This window comes from Garra rufa, chromosome 6, assembly GCF_049309525.1.
Source record: "Garra rufa chromosome 6, GarRuf1.0, whole genome shotgun sequence".
NCBI classification, from domain to species: Eukaryota; Metazoa; Chordata; class Actinopteri; order Cypriniformes; family Cyprinidae; genus Garra; species Garra rufa.
The window spans coordinates 5,464,929-5,484,902 of NC_133366.1; the positions used below are offsets into that span (position 1 = coordinate 5,464,929).

At 36.4% G+C, this 19,974-nt stretch overlaps 2 protein-coding genes, 1 long non-coding RNA gene and 1 pseudogene across 4 annotated transcripts; 1 reads left to right on the forward strand and 3 right to left on the reverse strand.

Annotated features, from left to right (window-relative positions):
• Positions 1 to 610: 610 nt before the first annotated feature.
• On the reverse strand, positions 611 to 6,685 carry LOC141337046 (galectin-9-like). Of its 2 annotated transcripts, none has more exons than XM_073842784.1 (8): positions 6,536 to 6,685; positions 5,290 to 5,378; positions 3,652 to 3,856; positions 3,436 to 3,519; positions 3,007 to 3,036; positions 2,576 to 2,664; positions 2,334 to 2,490; positions 611 to 1,598 (listed from the first exon to the last, which is right to left on the reverse strand). In XM_073842784.1, exons 1-8 carry the CDS (start codon positions 6,569 to 6,571, stop codon positions 1,452 to 1,454), a joined length of 837 nt encoding a protein of 278 aa, XP_073698885.1. In that variant the 5' UTR covers positions 6,572 to 6,685; the 3' UTR covers positions 611 to 1,451. The 2 variants fall into 2 exon arrangements, with proteins under 2 accessions (XP_073698885.1, XP_073698884.1); XM_073842783.1 differs by having other exon boundaries at positions 3,400 to 3,519; positions 6,536 to 6,684.
• A 1,136-nt stretch (positions 6,686 to 7,821) lies between these two features.
• LOC141337463 (uncharacterized) lies at positions 7,822 to 10,467 on the reverse strand. The gene is made up of 2 exons (XR_012355755.1): positions 10,111 to 10,467; positions 7,822 to 9,037 (listed from the first exon to the last, which is right to left on the reverse strand). It is a non-coding gene; the product is annotated as an uncharacterized lncRNA (long non-coding RNA).
• A 2,220-nt stretch (positions 10,468 to 12,687) lies between these two features.
• LOC141336326 (B-cell receptor CD22-like) lies at positions 12,688 to 14,989 on the forward strand. The gene is made up of 6 exons (XM_073841898.1): positions 12,688 to 12,746; positions 13,196 to 13,530; positions 13,629 to 13,877; positions 14,226 to 14,477; positions 14,568 to 14,810; positions 14,889 to 14,989. The coding sequence occupies exons 1-6, from the start codon at positions 12,688 to 12,690 to the stop codon at positions 14,987 to 14,989; spliced, it is 1,239 nt and encodes a 412-aa protein (XP_073697999.1).
• A 1,844-nt stretch (positions 14,990 to 16,833) lies between these two features.
• Positions 16,834 to 17,397, reverse strand: LOC141336726 (ras-related C3 botulinum toxin substrate 1 pseudogene; annotated as a pseudogene).
• Positions 17,398 to 19,974: the final 2,577 nt, after the last annotated feature.

The following is a 19,974-nucleotide window of genomic DNA, read 5'->3' on the forward strand; positions in this document are numbered from 1 at the left end:
AACAGCGGAGAATCATCTTTTAACGCTGGGTATAAAAAGTTAAAAGTTTTTTTTTTTTTTTTTTTGCTGTTTTTTCTCTCTAAACTATGTAATGACATGAAAAAAAAAATCCTATTAGTCTGGAGGCTATTAGATAAAGTAGAACAGAATTCTGGGAAAAGCAAATTTAATGATTAACCCCAGTTTCAAGGCTTGTGTCAGAGAGAACTTTCTGCAAAACTGTTGTTGGGGAACACTGTTTTACTCCATGAAGATAACCATAAGCTGAATGATGATCAGCAGTCAAAGTTCAACTTCAATCCAGCATGTGAATGATCCGTTGACATCATTTCTACAGGTTCTGATGACAGTACAGATCGTGTCGGAACATGCTGTTCTGTTATTTACCCGAAAGTGGTTATTTAAAAACAATGTTTAGGACACACTCAACTCTGATTTGTGAGCAACTATCATAAGGGTCACAGGAAAGTCAGAAAGACAATTTCTGATCTGCATGGCTGTTGATTCTCCATGACCATAATATTGCTAAACAACCCGCACATATGCACCATAACATAGAACAAGCAATATATTTACTATTATTTCCAAATAATAATTAAAAAAGCTCCTCTGACATAAACATCAGGTTTTAATCAATATCATTTCATTTTTTTAGGAATGTCAAATCAAGGCAAAAATAGCAATAAAACTTTTTTTTCCATTCATCCATTTAGGTTTCATATAAAAACAACTTTCAGAATTTGAAATGAGACAGGATTCATTCCAACTGAAAAAAAAAGTGCATGTGGCAAGCCATTTTTACATTTAATATACATATCTGGGCATCGGTGGCTTAAAGGTTAGAGTCTCGGACTTGCGTTGTTGCATGCGTATTTGTTGTTGGACAAGAAATGTGCTTCATGTAGAGTTTTAAACCTACACGTAAGTGTATTTTGTATGATACTATTATGACTTTTGAATGTTTGTTTGCTTTATAAATGTGGGTGGATCAGAGGCATTGAGAAATAAGAAAGGAGGGTTAAAATGTATAAATACATGTTAGTTGTGTTTAACATCTCTGTTGTTTCACACAGCCATTATTTTTCTGTGTAATCTAACAATCTGTGTCTGTAGGCATATTTAAAATGGCTGGACTTATCCACAAAGAACAGTTTGTTTATTAATTTAAAATAATTCACTGTAAAATTGATTGTTACATAACACATAAAATTAGTATTAGATAACTTAAATATAGATTTCACTTAATACAAATGCACATTACAATAGACACAAGTTTAAGACTGCATGGACACTTTTTTGTTGTTTACAGTGATGAAGGTGTGGACAATGAGTCACATGGGTATCAGATGAATATGCATGAAAGCCAATACATTTGCATATGAATGCACAGATTATTGTACTTTTTCCCTTTAATGTATGTAGGGTTTGAACATATTCCTTATGAATCCTTGTCAGGGCTGCACAAAGCTCAGCTGCAGATCTCCACTAACTTCCAAAACATCAATATCCGCCAGATTAGTGTAGCGATGTCTGTAAGTGTGGGTTTGTTCACCATTGACAAACACCTCATAATAATTAGGACTGCAACAAATGGTGACCTGAAATGCACATACAAGTCAAATGTCAAGTCATTTATCACCATGTGTTTGTTAAAAATAAATAATGGAAGAAACAAACTAAACCTACAGAACCCTAGATTTTTACTCTTGTTTATTGGAAAGAACTTAAGTCAATGCAAATATATAAGTGCGCGTGCATTGTTTATTTATACCTAAATAAAGGACGGGTGATGCATGGTTGAGTTTTTATTCTTAATATAATCTTGATTGAGAACGAGATTTTTATGTTCGTATGTTGTAATGTAAAGTATGTTGGATCAGCATACATAGGTGGAGACCACGACAGTGAACTAAAATAATTTGTATTTGACAGCCGATCTTGCAAGTATTTATCCGTGTAGAACAATGTCTGGATTATCCCCAATCAGTGAGCCATTTTCAAACCATGGCGGGTGTTTTCGAATGCTTTACTCTTTACTTGTAAGAGATATCAAAGCATTGATCATTTCAAATAAATGCATTAAATAAACATACTTCAATGATGCTAAAATTATAACCATTTGACAATTGGTTTGCTCTTAGGTGACTTGATTCATTATAAATTAAATAACAAAATAGATGTTTAGTGCAAGAATATAAATACAATATTGTGAAGTAAAACAGTGTAAACCTAAAATACAGAATAACCCTCAACCTCTACTGTACAGTCATACACATTGTCCATTTGAACAGAAAGGGTATGTAAGGGAATCATAAAAACTTATTTATGAATACCTGAAAAGGCTGGCCTCTCTCAAATGGCATGAGTCCAGAGTGCTCCTCGATTTCCCATTTCCCATTTTTACAGCTGTTACACACAACCACTTTCTTATCCAAACGAGGACTGTAGTAAAGCGCGGTTCCAGCCCTGTACCGTAGACTAAACACCACTCTGTTGGAGAAAGAAAATGAGAGGAAATTATATATTTAATAAAAATAAATAAATAAATTAATTATTGATCAGGACTTTGTCAAACCTGTTTGCTTGTGGGCTGATGACTCCTTGAATGATGATGGCTTTTCCAGGCTGTAGTCCACCATGGATGATGGTTTTGTACGGGACTGTCTGATTGTGAGTCGGAGTAAAAAATAACAATTGAGTTATTTGTCAAGCTTTAAAAAAATGCATTCCAAAGTGCTTTGAAAAAAAAAAAAAAGCCATAAGATATTTTATTCAATCATTATTTATACAGTGACATTTATAAATGTGTTTTTAAGTGACACTTGTATTATGATACTATTTAACACCATGTAGAGCTCCATATAAAGTGGCAAAAAATATATATATATTTCTCCACAATTGCCAAAAAGTGTGACCCATGTAAAAAAAAAAAAACAAAAAAAAAAACATAATTTAGAGATTGTTTGTCTTCCAGACATAAAATACAAATAAAATAAAATATCTTACCAACGTTCCTGGAAGTGCAGCATGACTGGGCTGGAAATGAGATGCATTTAGGACAAGAACACAATTAGTAGAACTCAACTGATAAAAGTTAATTTGAAAAGACAAAAAAGAAGAAAAAAAAAATTGTGTGTGCCATTACATATATCATAGACTATATATTCGCAGAAGTGAGTGGCAGATCTCACTATAATAGGTGACAATCGTACAGTAACTCCTTGGGTCTATAGCTACTTCATTAAATCTAAGTGCCTTTAAAAATTTTAGAGTATTAGAATGTCTGTGCAATAAATTATGCTCTTTCATTTTCAGATCACAGCATATTTTTGTATTTTAATCTGACACATTTGATTAGAAAGTATACAAGATATTTGTAGCAGTATTTGAATTTCTCACCGCAACATAGTGGAAGCTGACTAAACTCAGTTCCACCTTCCCAACCACACACATACGATCCACATCTGAGAAGGCTATTCGGTGCTTGTACTCCGAGAAGGGTTTCCCATTGGCACTTATCTAGGAAAAGGCAAAACATTATCATTCTGCTACAATAAAAAAGCCTTTTATTGGCAGTTGATGGAAATATATTTTCCCATACCTAAAAAAATATATATCGGTTTACAGACAGAAAAGAAGAGTTGAAGTCACCTTGTAAGACTCTGGGGTGACGAGGATCTGCAAAGAAAAAGTCTGGCCTTTCGGGAAGGGAGTTTCAATCTTGCGTTCCTCCCAGCCCCACTTTCCATATTGACAGGTGTTGTGCACTACGTACCCAGAGCCAATCCAGGATGCATAACGAGGATTAAATTGCAGAACAACAGTCTCAGACCCTTGTTGGAGGTTCACATTGAATCTGGAGAAGACAGAACAGAGAGGAGAATAACAGCTGTAATTTGCACTAAACATTACCTTAATTTTAACAGACTACGTAATAAAATAAAATAATCTGTTGATTGATTAGCGGTATATTCCCTTATTCTAAATCAGGGGTCACCAGACTCGGTCCTGGAAGGCTGGTGTCCTGTAGAGGCTCCAACCCAAATCACACACACCTGAGCTAATCAACGTGTGTTGAAGCAAGTTGGAGCTAAACTCTGCAAGACACCTGTCCTCCAGGACTGAGTCTGGTGAACCTTGTTCTAAATGGTGGAAAACTGTAATAGATGTAACAAGATATTTCGGTAAGATACTGATAAAAATACAGTTCTTGGAAGCGAAAAAGAGCAATTCATCTTATAATTTACAGTGAAACAAAAATTCCTTAGCCGTATGGCATTTTACATTGGATAGGGTTTCATTAAAATAACTGTTTATTCATAGTATTGTGTTATTGGTTATGTTCATTTGGGTTTTGTTATTAAATAAAATGCTTATGAATGCTGATTTAGTGTTGTGTGTTATAATGGTGTTTTGCATGTATAACACAGTGCAGTTTCTGTATATTAGCATGTACAGTGTGTCACAAAAGTGAGTACACCCCTCACAATTCAGCAACCATTTTCGTATATCTTATATAGAGACAATAGTATAGGGACAATACTATAGAAACGAAACTTCTCTTATCAGAACACAAGACATGGTTTCAGTAGTTCACGCTCATGTACAGGTTGTCTTCAGCAAACTGTTTGCGGGCTTTCTTTGCCAGCTTCAGATGAAAATTCCTTTTGGGATGACGCCTTGGCAAACCAAATTGTTGCAGTGTGCGGTAGGGTATACTCACTTTTGTTGCCAGCTATTTTAACACACTAATTTTTAACTGTATGTTGAGTTATTTTCAGAGGACAGTACATCTATACTGCTATACAAGCTACACATTGACTACTCTAAAATATGTCCAAGTTTAATTTCGATAGTATTGCCGCTGGAGAAGATATACTAAAATGGTTACTTAAATGCGAGGGGTGTACTCACTTTTGTGACATACTGCACCTCAGCTTGCGAAAAGCTTTACTTGTGATGATTGATTCATCATGTGGGTTTCTTATGTCCATCTGTGTTTTTGGTGGTTGTCATTGTATGACAAAGGTACAACATTTTTGTATTTTTTATTTTAGTACTTCAGTATGGAACATCAACATTAAATCAGTTCATGAAATGCAGGATTTAACTGTAAATTCAAGTTCAATCTGTTAACACTAAAATGTTGCATTTTTTTTTCCACAATGAAGTTCTGGCAACCACATCTGACAGAAAGTAAAGTTTGGTAAAGTTCACTCAAAAATTAATAATCGGTCATTATTAAATAGGCTGAGAAGAGAAAGCGTAACAAATTAGATTATTACTCACCTGTCCGCATTCGGCAAAACCCGTCCACACACAGTAATACTCATCCCATTTTGTAGTCCTCCTTTGATCATACAACTGAACGGGACAACCTGTGTGAAAGATTTTCATACCAGACATCCCACAAAATGAGTTCTTGCTCATCCTCATACGTATTTGCAATAATTCTGACATTGTCATTAAAATGGCAACATTTTAGTTCAGAGTGCATCATCAGGACTTAAAGAAACATGTCAGCAGGTTGCTCTCTGCTTACTCTTGAAGTAATTAGAAATGTGCTAATGGGTCTATTCATATTGTGATCAGGAGAAAATATAACTTGCACAGCAAAATTTGAAGTGTGATCAATGGCTCAACATATTCTGGACAGAAATATGTTTTTATATTAAAAAGGACAAGTCAAATGCCAGATATATTCAACATGCTTTTACGCCTACAGCTAGGGTGGACAGTTTCTGTGCTACTAGTGCCATCTAGCGTAACTACAAATATAAAGCATGTTTTTAAACAACCATTGCAAATGCCCCTTTCACACGTCACACCTCCCCAACTCAAACCGTACAAACACAATAAAAGTAAAGGCATGTCTCAACAGGAAGTAGGCCACTTTCAATACAACGTTAAACACATTAGGACTTGTTTTGAAATTGTCCAACATTAAAAAAATAATATTTTAACATCAAGTGTAGCTTAACTGTGGAAAAGAAACTCCAAAAGTTTATTGTATCAATTAAAACCCAAACATTCCATCAAATTCCTTCCTCTTGTAAAAACACAGATTATGCTAAACCTTGTTTTACATCATGTTTTGTGTCTTGTGTATTTTGGAAAGTCATGTTATTCTGTAATGGAGTCCGACTTTCTTTTTCCACACTAGCTAAACACCTTCAAGCTCATCTCTAACCAATGAAAACATGAAGATAAGATAATGAACGTCATGGGATTTCTCTAACCACATGAGTTCAAATAAAACTTGTTCAGGGTTATAATTTCGGGGATAAGCTCTGCATTACTGGTAGAGTTTCAATGAGGTTTAATTTACAGCATGGTTCAACTCATCTGAAATAATCTAATGTAGCAAATTCTCATGGTCAAGTAGCAAACAATTGTTTCATTCTACATTTTTTAGTCTGCGGCGAAAATATATTTATAAAATGCCCACCTCAAATGTACTTATACATAAAGCATTAATTCCTGATTTCATTAATATACTATTTTGGACAACACAACAGCATTTAAAGTCACTTACTGGGTTGATGAATGGTGATTGCTGATTTAGAGCCATTTTGCCAGATCTTGCTCTCCAGACTTCAAGTGATTTGTGCAATCTTGAATTCAAGGCTCTCCACCGCCTAGTAAATGTCTATCTACAGTGCAGCTATAGACGACGGAAGTTTCCCTCATAGGTTTCAGTTCATCTGTCTAAGTTAATGTTTAACCTCTGTGTTTAGTACTGAAACCATTCCTGTGAATGTAAAAACCACTGGCCCACAAACAGAATCTAGACAAGCGAGTGAAAGATTATATGTATATCTGTTCTTGGAGTATCAGATCATTAGTTTTTAATGATTTATATGAATTTAAATCAACCTGTGGTGCTGTTTGATGGACTTCGGTGATAATGAATTGTGTGAGTTACATAAAAGTAGACCAGAATGTCAAAGTCCAGCTAAGATTTATAATGATTAATTCATTTATAGTTTCAAGATTTAGGTCAGGCAGTTTTTATGATTTTATAGAAATGTAAACTCCCTTTATGACCTACTCACACAGTCCACCCTGATCCTTGAACACCTAATATGGAAAATGTCGATATTGTGTCTGCTAACAGAATATTTCAGGCGATTCAGGAGAATTTGAAGACCCTTTCACGTAACAAAGGTATCAGCGGATATAAGTGTCAACTGGGCAAATGGGGGAAAATGCCACTGAAAAGGCTGCCAAAAGGGACCATAGCCTCGAAAAAAGCTCAGCAAGTGTTTTAATGACATTTGACAGCAGGGCAACAGTTGAAATACAGTTTGATCTCATATGTCTAAAGCTCAGCAGTGAAACACTGAAAATTGCATTATAAGCACAATCTACTTAGACTTAGAATGCTTTTGGGAAATGCAGCCTAGAACAGAAAGAGATCTGCAATAGAAATTAATAAAACTGCAATGGAAAGTAAAAGTTGCTGTTCATGCAGAAATTGTCACTGTTTTAGAAGGGGATATTTAATTTGTGTTGATAATAGTGAAATGCTCCTGATCACTATTAGTTGTTCTAGAACGTTTGCAGATCAACACTGTCCTCTAGTGGTTGTAGTGATTATATTATTTTTGATTATTTGTTGGCTTTGAAAACGTGTTTTTGATTCGATCCAGTCAAAACACACCAAGAAAGGATGGATAAAACAAGTAAATGATCGTAATATGGAAAATATATTTTCTTTCTCACATATATTAATTTGCGCAGTCTAACAAATTGTATATATATATATATATATATATATATATATTTACACAATTAGCACTAATAAGTTAGACACATGCATTTAGAACAGACTTTTTATTACTTTGTAACTATTATTATCATCAATGCATCCATTATTACAATGCAGACTATAGCAAAAAATATTTTGCATGTGAATAACCATATTTTGCATACATGTTTATATAGACTATGTTGACTTCAATTATAACAAATTGTTTGGGAGAGATATTTAATGATTTATTCAAAGGTCAACCTTCTATAAACATCATGATCAACTCAAACAAACATTGTTGTTGTGCAAATCATTCATGTAATATTGTTATGAAAAAGTTGTTGAAGATTCAATGTGCAAACTGTAACTCTATAAACCATTGTCTAAAATACAGAAAAGATTGCTTACACATAACCCAAGCAAGTGCTGGTCTTACTATATACTTGAAACTTCCAGGCAGGTGTGTTGAGAAAAGCTGAAGCTAAACTCTGTGGGTCACCAGCTCCTCCTGAGTTTTGTGACCCCTGGAGTAGGGTTTGATTTGGGACACATTCTCAGAGTGCAGACTCTGTTGACAGTATCACTTACATATGTATGTCACTGGCTGCCAGAATTTTCCTATTCGATATAATGCACCTGTTAATGTTAAAACAGCAATTATCTTGAATATTTTTATCATGAATGTCTTTCTCTGAATCCTGTTGAACATCCCAGTGCAGTAGTATCCATTATTTCTCTCAATTGTGTTGTTGATCTTCTCTAGTAGTTCGGAGACTTGAGCTTGATCGTTGTTCTCCATATTATTGAATGCATGATATCTTCCCTCATATTCATCCACTATATTCCGCAGCTCTTGGTCTCCCTGCAGAAATTCTTCTAATTGTCTGTTTAGTTGATCGGCTCCAGTGAACAACAGCATGGTGAATCTCTTAACATCTTCTCCGAAGTTCTCCTGAATCCATTTGACTGTCTTTTTGTCTTCCTCTGTGAAGCTGTTCAGTCTGATGACCAGCAGAAACACATGAGGACCAGGAGCTGACATCCCCACACTCCTCTGAATCTCAGCCTTTAGATGTTTTTCAGTCAGGGACGTGTTAAACAGCCCAGGTGTGTCGATCACCGAGATGACGTTTGCACCATTCGTTGTTCTTTCTTGTAAACACTGTCTAGTTGTAGGCCCAGCATTGTTACTCACTCTGAACACAGTTCTGCCCAGTATAGTGTTTCCCGTTGAACTCTTTCCTGATCTAGTTTTACCCAGCAGAACAACCCTCAGATCAGACACTGAAAAAATAAGTTCACAATTGAATTCACAACATGATCAATATAATTCAGATTCATTAGCCATTATATGTAAATAATTGAAGATCAACAAATTGCAGTAATTGGTTAAACTATTTGTGGTACAGACTAGTGCGCCTATGCAGCCTGGTCTCATTGTTTATACATAGGTATTTATCAAATATGTGACCCTGGACCACAAAACCAGTCTTAAGTCGCTGGAGTATATTTGTAGAAATAGCCAAAAATACATTGTATTGGTCAAAATTACTGATTTTTCTTTTATGCCAAAAATCAGTAGCTTATTAAGTAAAGATCATGTTCCATGAAGATTTTTTGAAAAATTCCTACTATAAATGTATTAAAATGTAATTTTTGATTAGTAATATGCATTGTTAAGAGCTTAATTTGGACAACTTGAAAGGTGATTTTCTCAGTATTTTCTCAGTAACAAACCATACATCAATAGAAAGCTTATTTATTGAGCTTTCATATGATGTATATATCTCAGTTTTGTCAAATTTAACCTTATGACTGGTTTTGTGGTCCAGGGTCACATATAACCAATATAAAAACGTAACTGACCCAAATATGCAAGGCAATTACCATTTTAGTAATACAGCATAAACATTTTTTTTTTTTTATAGTCCCTAATCCCACTCCTACCTCTAAATCTAAAGTTAGCCATAACTCTCTCTGTACACTAAAAAAAAAAAGAAAAAAAAAGAAAAAGAAAAACATGACGGACAGAAAAGTGCAGTCACAATCATTTATTTATTGCACAAATGTCAACAGCCGTACCAAAAAGTGGATAAGGAGTAGTTTGATGAAAAATGAAAGTGAAACCAAAACAAAGAAACATGTCCAGTCCATCCATTACATACAACAAGTGACAACAACATATGGCAATCGCTTTGCAGTATTAAGCAGCATAACAGACTGTTTTTGTAAATAACAGTTTGGGTGCTGTGCGCATGTTATTACTGTAAAACAGTATATAAAAGTTGACAAGCATAATCCACTATTTGTTTCTTGAATCATAAACAAACCTTTGAAAACATCATGAGAAAACTTACTTGTAGAAGGTGGCTGTGTTAATATCTCATAGACTGCTTAGATTTGTCCAATCACGATGTGCAGGGTTCAGGTGGGTAAACAACTGAAATAAGGTGTGTTCGGGTTGAAACGGCGCTGCGCAGAACCGGCATCTGCCCTCGAATCGCTGTCGCGGTACTTTGACGTCAAACACCAATTGGTCCGCACATCGCCACTTCAATCCAAACACAGCTCAGGAGCTGTGAAGCATATTAATAGACGACCAGGAGCAGACATCTGTACACTCTTCTCAATCTCAGCCTTCAGATCCTCTTTACTCTTGGATGTGTGAAACAGTCCAGGAGTGTCAATCACTGATAGCCTATGATTCTACCAAGGGGCAACCTCCCGCTCTCTCTATTGAAACCAACACGGAAGTGACTTAAACTGCAATTCATCGACTGGCCGATAGAGACTGGCTTCAGAAGGGAGTCAGTCCCATTGACTCCCCATGTTAAAATGCCCAACTTTACAGCAGAAAAAAGTATGTTTACAGCCTGGTTTACATTCTTGTTTTAAATTGTTTTATAATAGCTACTCCTTCACACATTTCTCCTCTTGTGCTCAGGTGCCTGCCTGTGAATATTAGTCTGAATATTAGTGCCTGCCTGTCTGAATATTAGTCTCAGCCTCAGACGTCACGCCCACTGAACGTTGGCTAAACGGATTTACGGGAGAAGCTACAGTAGTGTCGCGTTTATTTTCGGTCCGCCGGGAAACAAAACACAGACTGATTTACTTGTGTTTTGCTAAACTGTGCTTATGCAGACGCCAGTGTTGTTATACGCATGACTGACTTGTTGCACGCCAGTCTGTTGTTGTGGGGGCATTTCCACGGCCCGAAACGTGACGCCGAACGAAACAAATTGTGATTGGTTTTTTGACATGACCATAAAACGGCCTTATGGGCGGGCCTTGGCCAATGAAAGCTGCAATAAATTCCAGACCATCAGCCGTCAGTCTGAAGGTCTGGCTATGCGGGACTAACTGAATCTAAACAGAGCAAACACTCAGCTCTCTGTCTGAGGAGAACGATAGTGATTTTTGCAGTAATTTCCTTTAAATCCAGAGAGATACAGCTGTAAAATTAAAAGACTGAAGAGGAAACTCAGGTTTGGAGTTAAGTTCCTAAGTATCTGTATTGCACACAGATTTCAATGTCTGCCATTATAATAAAAACAAACACACACAGATAAAAATCTGCCCCTTTCACTTCCTTCTAACAGAGTAAAAGTTTACCTCCTTTAGCATCTCTGACACTTAAACACCCGTTTCACTTTGTTACATCACGTACTGTTTCGAAACTGTTCGCTGCTTGAGGGCATTAAACTGGTGTGAACTGACGGAAGTGAAGAATCTCTTTCTTCCATGTTTAGACAAGACAGCTAAGTCATTTCAGGTCAATTGTACTGTGCGTCATTATGCGTCATTGCTATGATTGACAGCAATAACTGGACGAAACATCTGACAAGACAGAGACATTTCAGCCAAAAAAAAAAAAAAAAACACTGTTAACCACACAAAGTCAGTCAGTCTAGAGCTATAAGTGCATGTGTTAATAATATGAAACTAAATGTTCGTGCCTGCATCATTATTTAAAATGTTGCAGTTATCCTTTTTTTTCAGTTTCTGATGAGATCGAGGCTGTAGAGGAGTCTCAAGAGTGTTTACCTATATATAGTGCATATAAAATTAGCTTCAGAGGAAGTTCACAAGCTGGCTTATCATTATCTGGAAGTTCTAAAGAGCGCTCCAATTCTGATCAGTTTTGTGATGAGAGTGTTTGGTTCGGGATTATTGGATTTTTCAAATAAAAGTAAAGAAACCAAAAAAAAAAAAGTTTTACACAATGAGTTCTGCTATTATAAAGTAAACATTGTCCTCTTGCATCATTTATGAGTGAGCCACGTGACATAAAAAGAAAACTGTCCAGCAGGAGGCGACAGGCTGTGATGAAAAAACAAACAAAAAAACAATAGCTTTATGATGAGGGTGAAATAATGAAGCAGAAACCGCTCTGTTCTACTACAGGGAAATTTTACAGTACTTACGGTACACATTAATGCACTTGCAGCTTCAAATGATAATTATTTCTTCAGAGAGATCTTTCAGTGATGTTCTTTTGAAGGGGGAAGGAGAGACAGAGACATTTCAGCCATGATGTGTTTAAAAAAACACTGTTAACCACACAAAGTCAGTCAGTCCAGAGCTAAAAGTGCATGTGTTAAAACAGTCAGTCATTTGGCTGCTGTTGATCTGATGAGCTTCAACACGGTAAGACAAACACACTCGCACTTCAATGAAAACTGATGAGTATTTCTATGGATAAAACTCTGACATTAGAAATATCTTCTGTTCATCTCAATGATCAGTTCATTAACACACTGATGTTGTGCATTAATAATCTTCAGATGTGCAAAGATCTTACTAACACTAAGAGTAGTTTGTGGTGATGTAGGCCTACATATACTGTTTATGAGTGAATATGTGCCGATTAATGCTGTATTATATTGTATGATATTATATTATATATTGTGCTATAGATGTATTTGATGCTGATGTCGGTCAGAATGGCTCCTCGTCTTCCTCTGATCCTTCTGCTCATGATTCATGGTGAGTCTTTTTTACATTTACATTAGAATATGTGTTTTTATTTAATTTTATTTTCAAACACACCATAATGAGAAAGTAATGAGCAATTTTCTGTACTGTATGTTGTTATACTTCCTTTTGAAACAGGAAGTTAGACTGTGCAGATAGAACATTAATATTTTTGGCTCAGATTTTCTCAGAAGGTAATATTTAGATCACAAGCTCAGAGTGTGTACATTGAAGTTTTCTGTTACTCTGCTCATTTCTGCTTTTCTGCAACACCCTTCTTTAAAGCTGAAGAAGTTGTTCCCACTGACATGAATTATTATATTTTAGGAACATTAGCATGCATTTGTTTCTGTTATGGGAGATCAATTTCATGTAATAAAACTTTCCACATGTTTTCCTTGAGTCATGCTCCATTTACCTGAGAAAACAATGTTTTACTGAATTGTGTGTTCCAGGGGTTTCTAGTGCTGGTTGGGGTGTGAGTTACAGTCATTCACACATCTGTGCACTAAAGAACTCATCAGTGATAATGAGCTGCAATTATACATACCCTACTGGACATCAGATCAAGAAAGTGTTCTGGACCAAAAACCCTGTAAAGGGTGTAGAGCCTCCAGATCTGTCTGAGGACCCTGAATACAGTCAGAGGCTTCAGTATCTGGGAGATAAACAGCAGAACTGCACCATCAGACTGAGTCACGTGACACAGAAAGATGAACACAAGTACTGTTTCAGATTCACAAGTGATAAACCTGGTGGCACATGGCTTGGTCATCCAGGAGTGACTCTTACTGTCGCAGGTGACTTTCATGAGGTTTCACTCTTCTTCTGTGCATTATGTTGAATAATAATGAGTGTATGACAGCAGCACTAGATATAATGTGTGTGTTGTGTTCAGATCTTCAGGTGGAGTCTCCTGAGAGAGTGACAGAGGGTCATAATGTCAGTCTGACATGTAAAAGCAGCTGCACTCTGACTGACAGAGCAACATTCATCTGGTACAGAAACTCACAGCCATTAACTGAGAGAAGAGACACAAACAATCAACTCCTGCTGCAGTCAGTCAGAAGAGAGGATGCAGGCAGATATAGCTGTGCTCTACATGAACACACTTACATCTCTCCTGCTGTTTATCTCAATGTTACGTGTGAGTATGAATTTGAGAAGAGTTTATTTTGAAAAGAAACTGTTAAAGACTTGACATCTCTGATTTAAAGTCTGAAAGAAAATATTAAGAGTATGTTTCTCTAAATCACAATGTAACCTGATGCTGCAGTCTTTCACATCCTTGTTAGCATGCACGCATGGTTGACACTGGTTCAAATAAAACTCAGAGCCGTGTGTAAGAAAAAATATTTAAAAAATACTTATATTGAAAGTAATGTAAATACTGTACTTGGTGGCCTCTCAGTCCATCTGGTGAAAAAAAAAAATGATTTCAGGTTGTAATATCAAATTTACTTTGATTGTTAATGTGTTTTTGTGTTTGTGTTAGATGCACCAAAGAGCGTCTCAGTGTCCATCAGTCCATCTGAAATAGTGGAGGGATATTCAATGACTCTGAACTGCAGCAGTGATTCAAACCCACCTGCAGAAATCAGCTGGTTTAAAGGAGGAACGTTTGTAGGATCTGGAAGAATCTACAGCATCTCAAACATCAGCTCTGATCACAGTGAAGAATACAAGTGCAAGTCCAGAAACAAACATGGAGAGAAATACTCTGATGCTGTGACTTTAAATATCATGTGTGAGTTAAAGACATTTGAACATTGTTCACAAATCCAAATTAATTTTCTAATATTTATATATATACAAATAATTTTCTTTTCTTTTTTAGATCCTCCCAGGAACGTCTCAGTGTCCATAACTGGATCTGCTGAAATAGTGGAAGGTGGTTCAGTGACTCTGATCTGCAGCAGTGATTCAAACCCACCTGCTCTGAACTTCAGCTGGTTTAAGGAGAATCAAAGCTCAGCTGTTGGATCTGGACAGAGTTTCAGTGCACTACAGAGTGGACGCTTCTACTGTGAGGCTCACAATCAACATGGATCTCAGAGATCAGACGCTGTTACTGTCACAGGTGAAGCTTTTATTAACACACTCCTGTATCTTCACATCATTCATCAGTTTGTTAATTATGATGATCTTCCTCTTTCAGTTCATCCTGGTGCTGGTAAGAATGTGATTGTGATCACAGCGGCATCTGGAGGAGGATTATTCATCATCATTTTCATCATCATCATGTGTTTTATAAAGTGAGTTTATTAGGGAAAACAACTTTTTGTTTTTGTTTTAATGTAGCAGGCAATGACAAATTTTTATATATGATCATATTTGATTATAATCTTAAAAAAGTTATCTTAAAATATTCTGTAGTAACTGTGTAGATTTGTTATATTCTGTTAATATTATCACAGGAGGAAACAAAGAGATAAAACTGAAGATCTCACAGTCAAACAGGTAAAGCAGGAAAATCTGTATTTTACATCAACAAATTAGTCTGTTTTCATCTGATGTGGCACTTGATATGAATAGTTTAAGACAAACGGCTCTAGGCTGAGAATCTACACTTCACTTAAAACTGAATAATATTTCTTAATTAATAATGATTTATTGTCTTTTCTTTCAGAATGATCTCTATTCTGCCGTGTCACAAAGAATTTCAGTTAATGACGAGGAGCCTCTTTCTGAAGCTGATACAGTCAATGATGCTCTGTATGCCATGTGAAACCCAGCAGATCCAGAGGAAAAACTCCTGAACCCACAGATGCTGAGGAGATCCAGTACGCAACTGTCCAATATCACCGAAAGAAAGAAATTAACAATGCAGAAGACAATGAATGTCAGTATGACAATATAAGAGTTCATCAGCCTGATGCTGCTTTAAGGTGAGAAAAAATAAATAAAAAATAATTAAAAAAACACTTAACCAGCTCTAACTGCACCAGCACACATCATGTAATCTGAGCTGTAATATCATTTTTGTTCTGTTTGTTTTATTAGGCGATCACATGGAAAAACTTTGGAAGAACATTCATCAATCTACAGCAGTGTCAGATGAGTGACAGAGTGATTATGTTGTATTGTGTAGTATTTTTTTATAAAGCATTTTTACTTGTTTAACTTTGTATGTTCTCATAATTAGGGCTAATGCTTCAATAAACTTAGTTCATAACCTCTATGCAGTGTGAGGCTGTGTTGTCTTTAGTGGTTAAACAGATTGAAGGACCTCTAGTGGTTGATGTGTAAATTTCTGTTCATGTGTGGACATAAAACTGATTCTTGTGACTACCATGTCTATTTCGGTCCCATTTTACATTAGGTGGCCTTCACTACTATGTACTTACATTTAAATTATTAATTTGGTACAATGTACTTATTGTGTACATGCTACATTGTACTTATATATTTAAAAAAAAAATATATGTAATTACATTTGTAATTAATTTCTGTAATTAGCACTGTTGACCCATCCCTTACACCCTAACCCACCCTTACACCTACCCATACCACCAAACCTGCCCCTAACCTTACCCATATCCCACCTTAATAGAAGCAAAAGTCTTTTGCAATGCAATATGACCACATTAAGTACATTGTACTTATTTTTTAATGTAAGTACATAATAGTTAAGGCCTCTATTTCTTTACTCTGATGAGATATTATTTTATTTCTTATATCAGCTCATCCTCTAGGTATTATATTGAGTATTTGTATTTGAAATGATACCTGAAAAGTGTGAATGAATTAATAAATTAATAAATCTTATATATATATTACAATAATTACATTGTGTCAGCAGTGTATTCAAAGTGCAAGAACTTTTTTTTTAATCTTTCATCATTATTTATTACTGACCCACAAATAGGCTACAATATATTTGAATACATCCATAACTGATCAAACCAAGGTATACGGATAATAAAAGCAATATGTATTTGATATACAGTGTGTCATTAAATTAAATTAAACCAATCCATACTCACACCGTACATACAAATGAATTTTTTAATTGCCTCTCATTCTTCCTATTAACCTCGGCTCCATTGTTTCCTCCTCTGAGGTGAGTTCATATTGCTGTTGATGCCGTTTGTACAGTCACTTCAAAGGATTAAACATTTCTTTGCTGGGGATGGGTTCAGGGCCGCCCAGGCAGCTTTTTTAAACACCATCTTAAGGCCCTTCTGTGTTAATGCCGAGCACTCCAGATACTTCACAGCTCCTATTTCTTCAGCCACAGCCCGACCTTGACGATAGCTGATGGGGGTTTGTTTGTTATTTTTCAGCTGTTCAATGATGATCTTGTTGTCTCTTAGATCAAGTTTAGTCCCGACTAGAATGAACGGAGTGCCGGGGCAAACATGCCTGACCTCTGGATACCACTTTTCACGGACGTTCTCTAATGAGTCAGGATCCACAAGAGAGAAACAGATCAAGAACACATTTATCTGGAAATAAAGAACTGGTAGAAGCCTATATTCCACCTGTATTCCTGTATCATGAAGTCCCAGGATCACTGGATTCCCATCAACTGTCACACAGACAGGGTAATAAGCAAGGTCAGCGGGGAAGCGTTCACTCTGATAACAACCAGTAGTGAAGCTGATTGGAAGGCTTGTTTTACCCACAGCTCTGTCCCCAATGATCACACATCTTATAGTGTGCATACTGTTAGCCCTCAGCCATGAATGAATCAATAAAAACTGCTCCGACTGACAATCCAGCCTCATTCATTTTACACAGAGATTCCAAACAGAGAGAGAGAGAGAGAGAGAAGATTTGACAAAATTTAAAGGAAATTTTCAAACTTGACAGAGTGAAGTTAGCTGGTCGACTGAATTCAGACACGTCTGCTGCTGCTCCAGTCTTTCCGGTTTGGAAGGAGAGAGGGAGGACTCAGGTGCAGAGAAACCAAAGAACTTTATTTAAAGTCAAACAAAACTGCTCCTTTGGCGAAATCACAGTACAAGGTTTAAGAGTGACGTAATTTGGGCAAGGCAGGCAAGACACAACAAATACGCTGATATAAAACCATTCACGGTGAAAAGGACAGAGAATGCAAAGAAAATAAATGCGGAAGGAAATGATGAGGGTAACAAGGGAGAGGAGGTAGGGCAGATTAACCAGTAATCAAATTACAAGTAGGTGGGGACAAAATGAGAGAGTGACAAAAGAGTAATGACACACATAAACCAACAAAATGCTTTGTGTAAATACAAACACACAAAAAAGAAAGAAGAGCACACGACACATGAACCAACCACTGCCAAGTTTTCAAAGAGAACAAGAGACTAGTAAGGACAAGACTAATTGAAACTAAACCAAGACTAGACCGAAGTGTCAAACACAAGAACAAAAATACATGTGACTAAATTAAACACAAGGAAAGGAAATCGCACTTCTGTTGTTGCCTATACTTTTATAAAAATGAAATACTTTGTAAGACATCATAACTAACATCAACATCAACACCAGGGGCGTAGCTAGATCCTTTTTACTGGGGCACATGCCCCAGTAAAAATATGCTGTGCCCCAGTAAAATCTCAAATTTAAGTTACAATTTACGTTGATAATCCCAAAATAATGACATTAAACTACATGCAACGATTGAATTAACGAGTAAAGGGGGCCTGTGCCCCAGTAGAGCTTTAGGTCTAGCAACTCCTCTGATCAACACTAAATTATAATAAAATGTGTAATTATTTTAGGACAAGGCTGCAAACAAAACATGAATTCAGAATGTAAAATATATATATATAATGGGATAATTAAATTATCAAATAACTGATTGAGCACTTGATAAAACCAAGTCAAAGGCATTAAATCTCTCAAGATCTAACCAGAGGAGAATTAAACAACCCCACAAACCACATCACTAACTTCACTTATTACTAACCATTTTTAGTTATGCTTAGGGTCTTTTAGTCACTTTATTATTTTTGGGTACATGTTCTTGTAAATAAATACAGCCCAGCAGCAGCTGCTGCTGCTATCAGAGCTGCTCCTCCCGTTGCTCCTATTGCTGCTGCTGTTCCTGCAGTCAACGCAACTGCTCCTGCTTTAGCAGCTAATGCTCCAACTGCTGCTCCTGCTGTTGCACCTACTCCTCCTCCAGCTGCTGCTCTAATACCATATTTCTTACGTTTAATTTTATTCTGAGTCTCCTTATAGTCCTGCTCAGTGTATGTTTTATATCCATCGGTTAACCTCAGTTTGTTTATCTCTTTTAGAAGTTCAGTGACTTGAGCTCTATCTTTATCTTTGTTATTAAAAACATGAAAGCCTCCTGAACACTGACGGACTGCTAACTTCAGTGATTCACATTTATTCAGATATCGGTCTATTGACACATGTAACTGATCTCTATGAGTAAAAAGCACTGTTGTGTGTAGTAAGGCCTTCACTCCAAAATTATTCTTGAACCACTGCACAACATTACAATCATTCTCTGTGAATGTCTGACCTAGTTTGATCACTAGCAGAAACACATCAATACCATCAGTACTCCGTAATATCTTCTCTATGTCAGTTTGAACATCTGTAATCGTCTTCGATGTATCACAGAGTCCTACAGTGTCGAACACAGTGATAGTTAGTCCATCCACTTCTGTTTGTGCCGATTCAAAGGATTTGGTCACAGATGCAGCAGAAAAATCTTCTTCAAATGATCTTCCTTCACCACCTATGATGGTGTTTCCTGATGCACTCTTCCCTGCTCCAGTACTGCCCAACAGTATCATATTGACCTCTGATGGGGTACATACAGTAAGACACATGGATAAATGGATGGATGGATAATAGCATGAAATATTAATTACTCACTTTGACGTTGTTCTATGCTGCTGCCCTGCATCTTGCCTGTGAATTAAATTTGATATAAAGTGTTCTGTTTTCACATGTACAAAGAAATATACACAGCAACATTCCCAGTGTTAATTATTGAAGAAACCTGATGTTAACAAACAGAATCACCAAAGGAGAAAATCTAGGCTACGTTTACATTAATCCGGATACATTTGAAAACGGAGTTTTCATTTTAAAACGCTCTCCGTCCACACTAGCGTTTCCAAGCGTTTTCCTAAAGTTTCTCATCCACACTGAAACGTAGAAAAACATCAAATTCGCCTTACTGCGCATGCGTAAAGCCTCCAAAATTATACAGATGTAATAAGTTTCCACGCAATTCTTCTGGCGGGATAATTTATGGAAATATCTCATCATCCACTGACGCGTCTATATCGCGC

Coding starts and splice junctions, on each gene's coding strand:
- LOC141337046 (XM_073842783.1), bottom strand. CDS start 6,571: ATGGCTCTAAATCAGCAATCACCATTCATCAACCCA. Junction 2,665..3,006: donor CTGCACTTCCAGGAACGTTG/GTAAGATATTTT, acceptor ACTCACAATCAG/ACAGTCCCGTACAAAACCAT. Junction 2,491..2,575: donor ATCAGCCCACAAGCAAACAG/GTTTGACAAAGT, acceptor TTTCTCCAACAG/AGTGGTGTTTAGTCTACGGT.
- LOC141336326 (XM_073841898.1), top strand. CDS start 12,688: ATGTCGGTCAGAATGGCTCCTCGTCTTCCTCTGATCCTTCTGCTCATG. Junction 13,531..13,628: donor AGTGACTCTTACTGTCGCAG/GTGACTTTCATG, acceptor TGTTGTGTTCAG/ATCTTCAGGTGGAGTCTCCT. Junction 14,478..14,567: donor TGTGACTTTAAATATCATGT/GTGAGTTAAAGA, acceptor TTTCTTTTTTAG/ATCCTCCCAGGAACGTCTCA.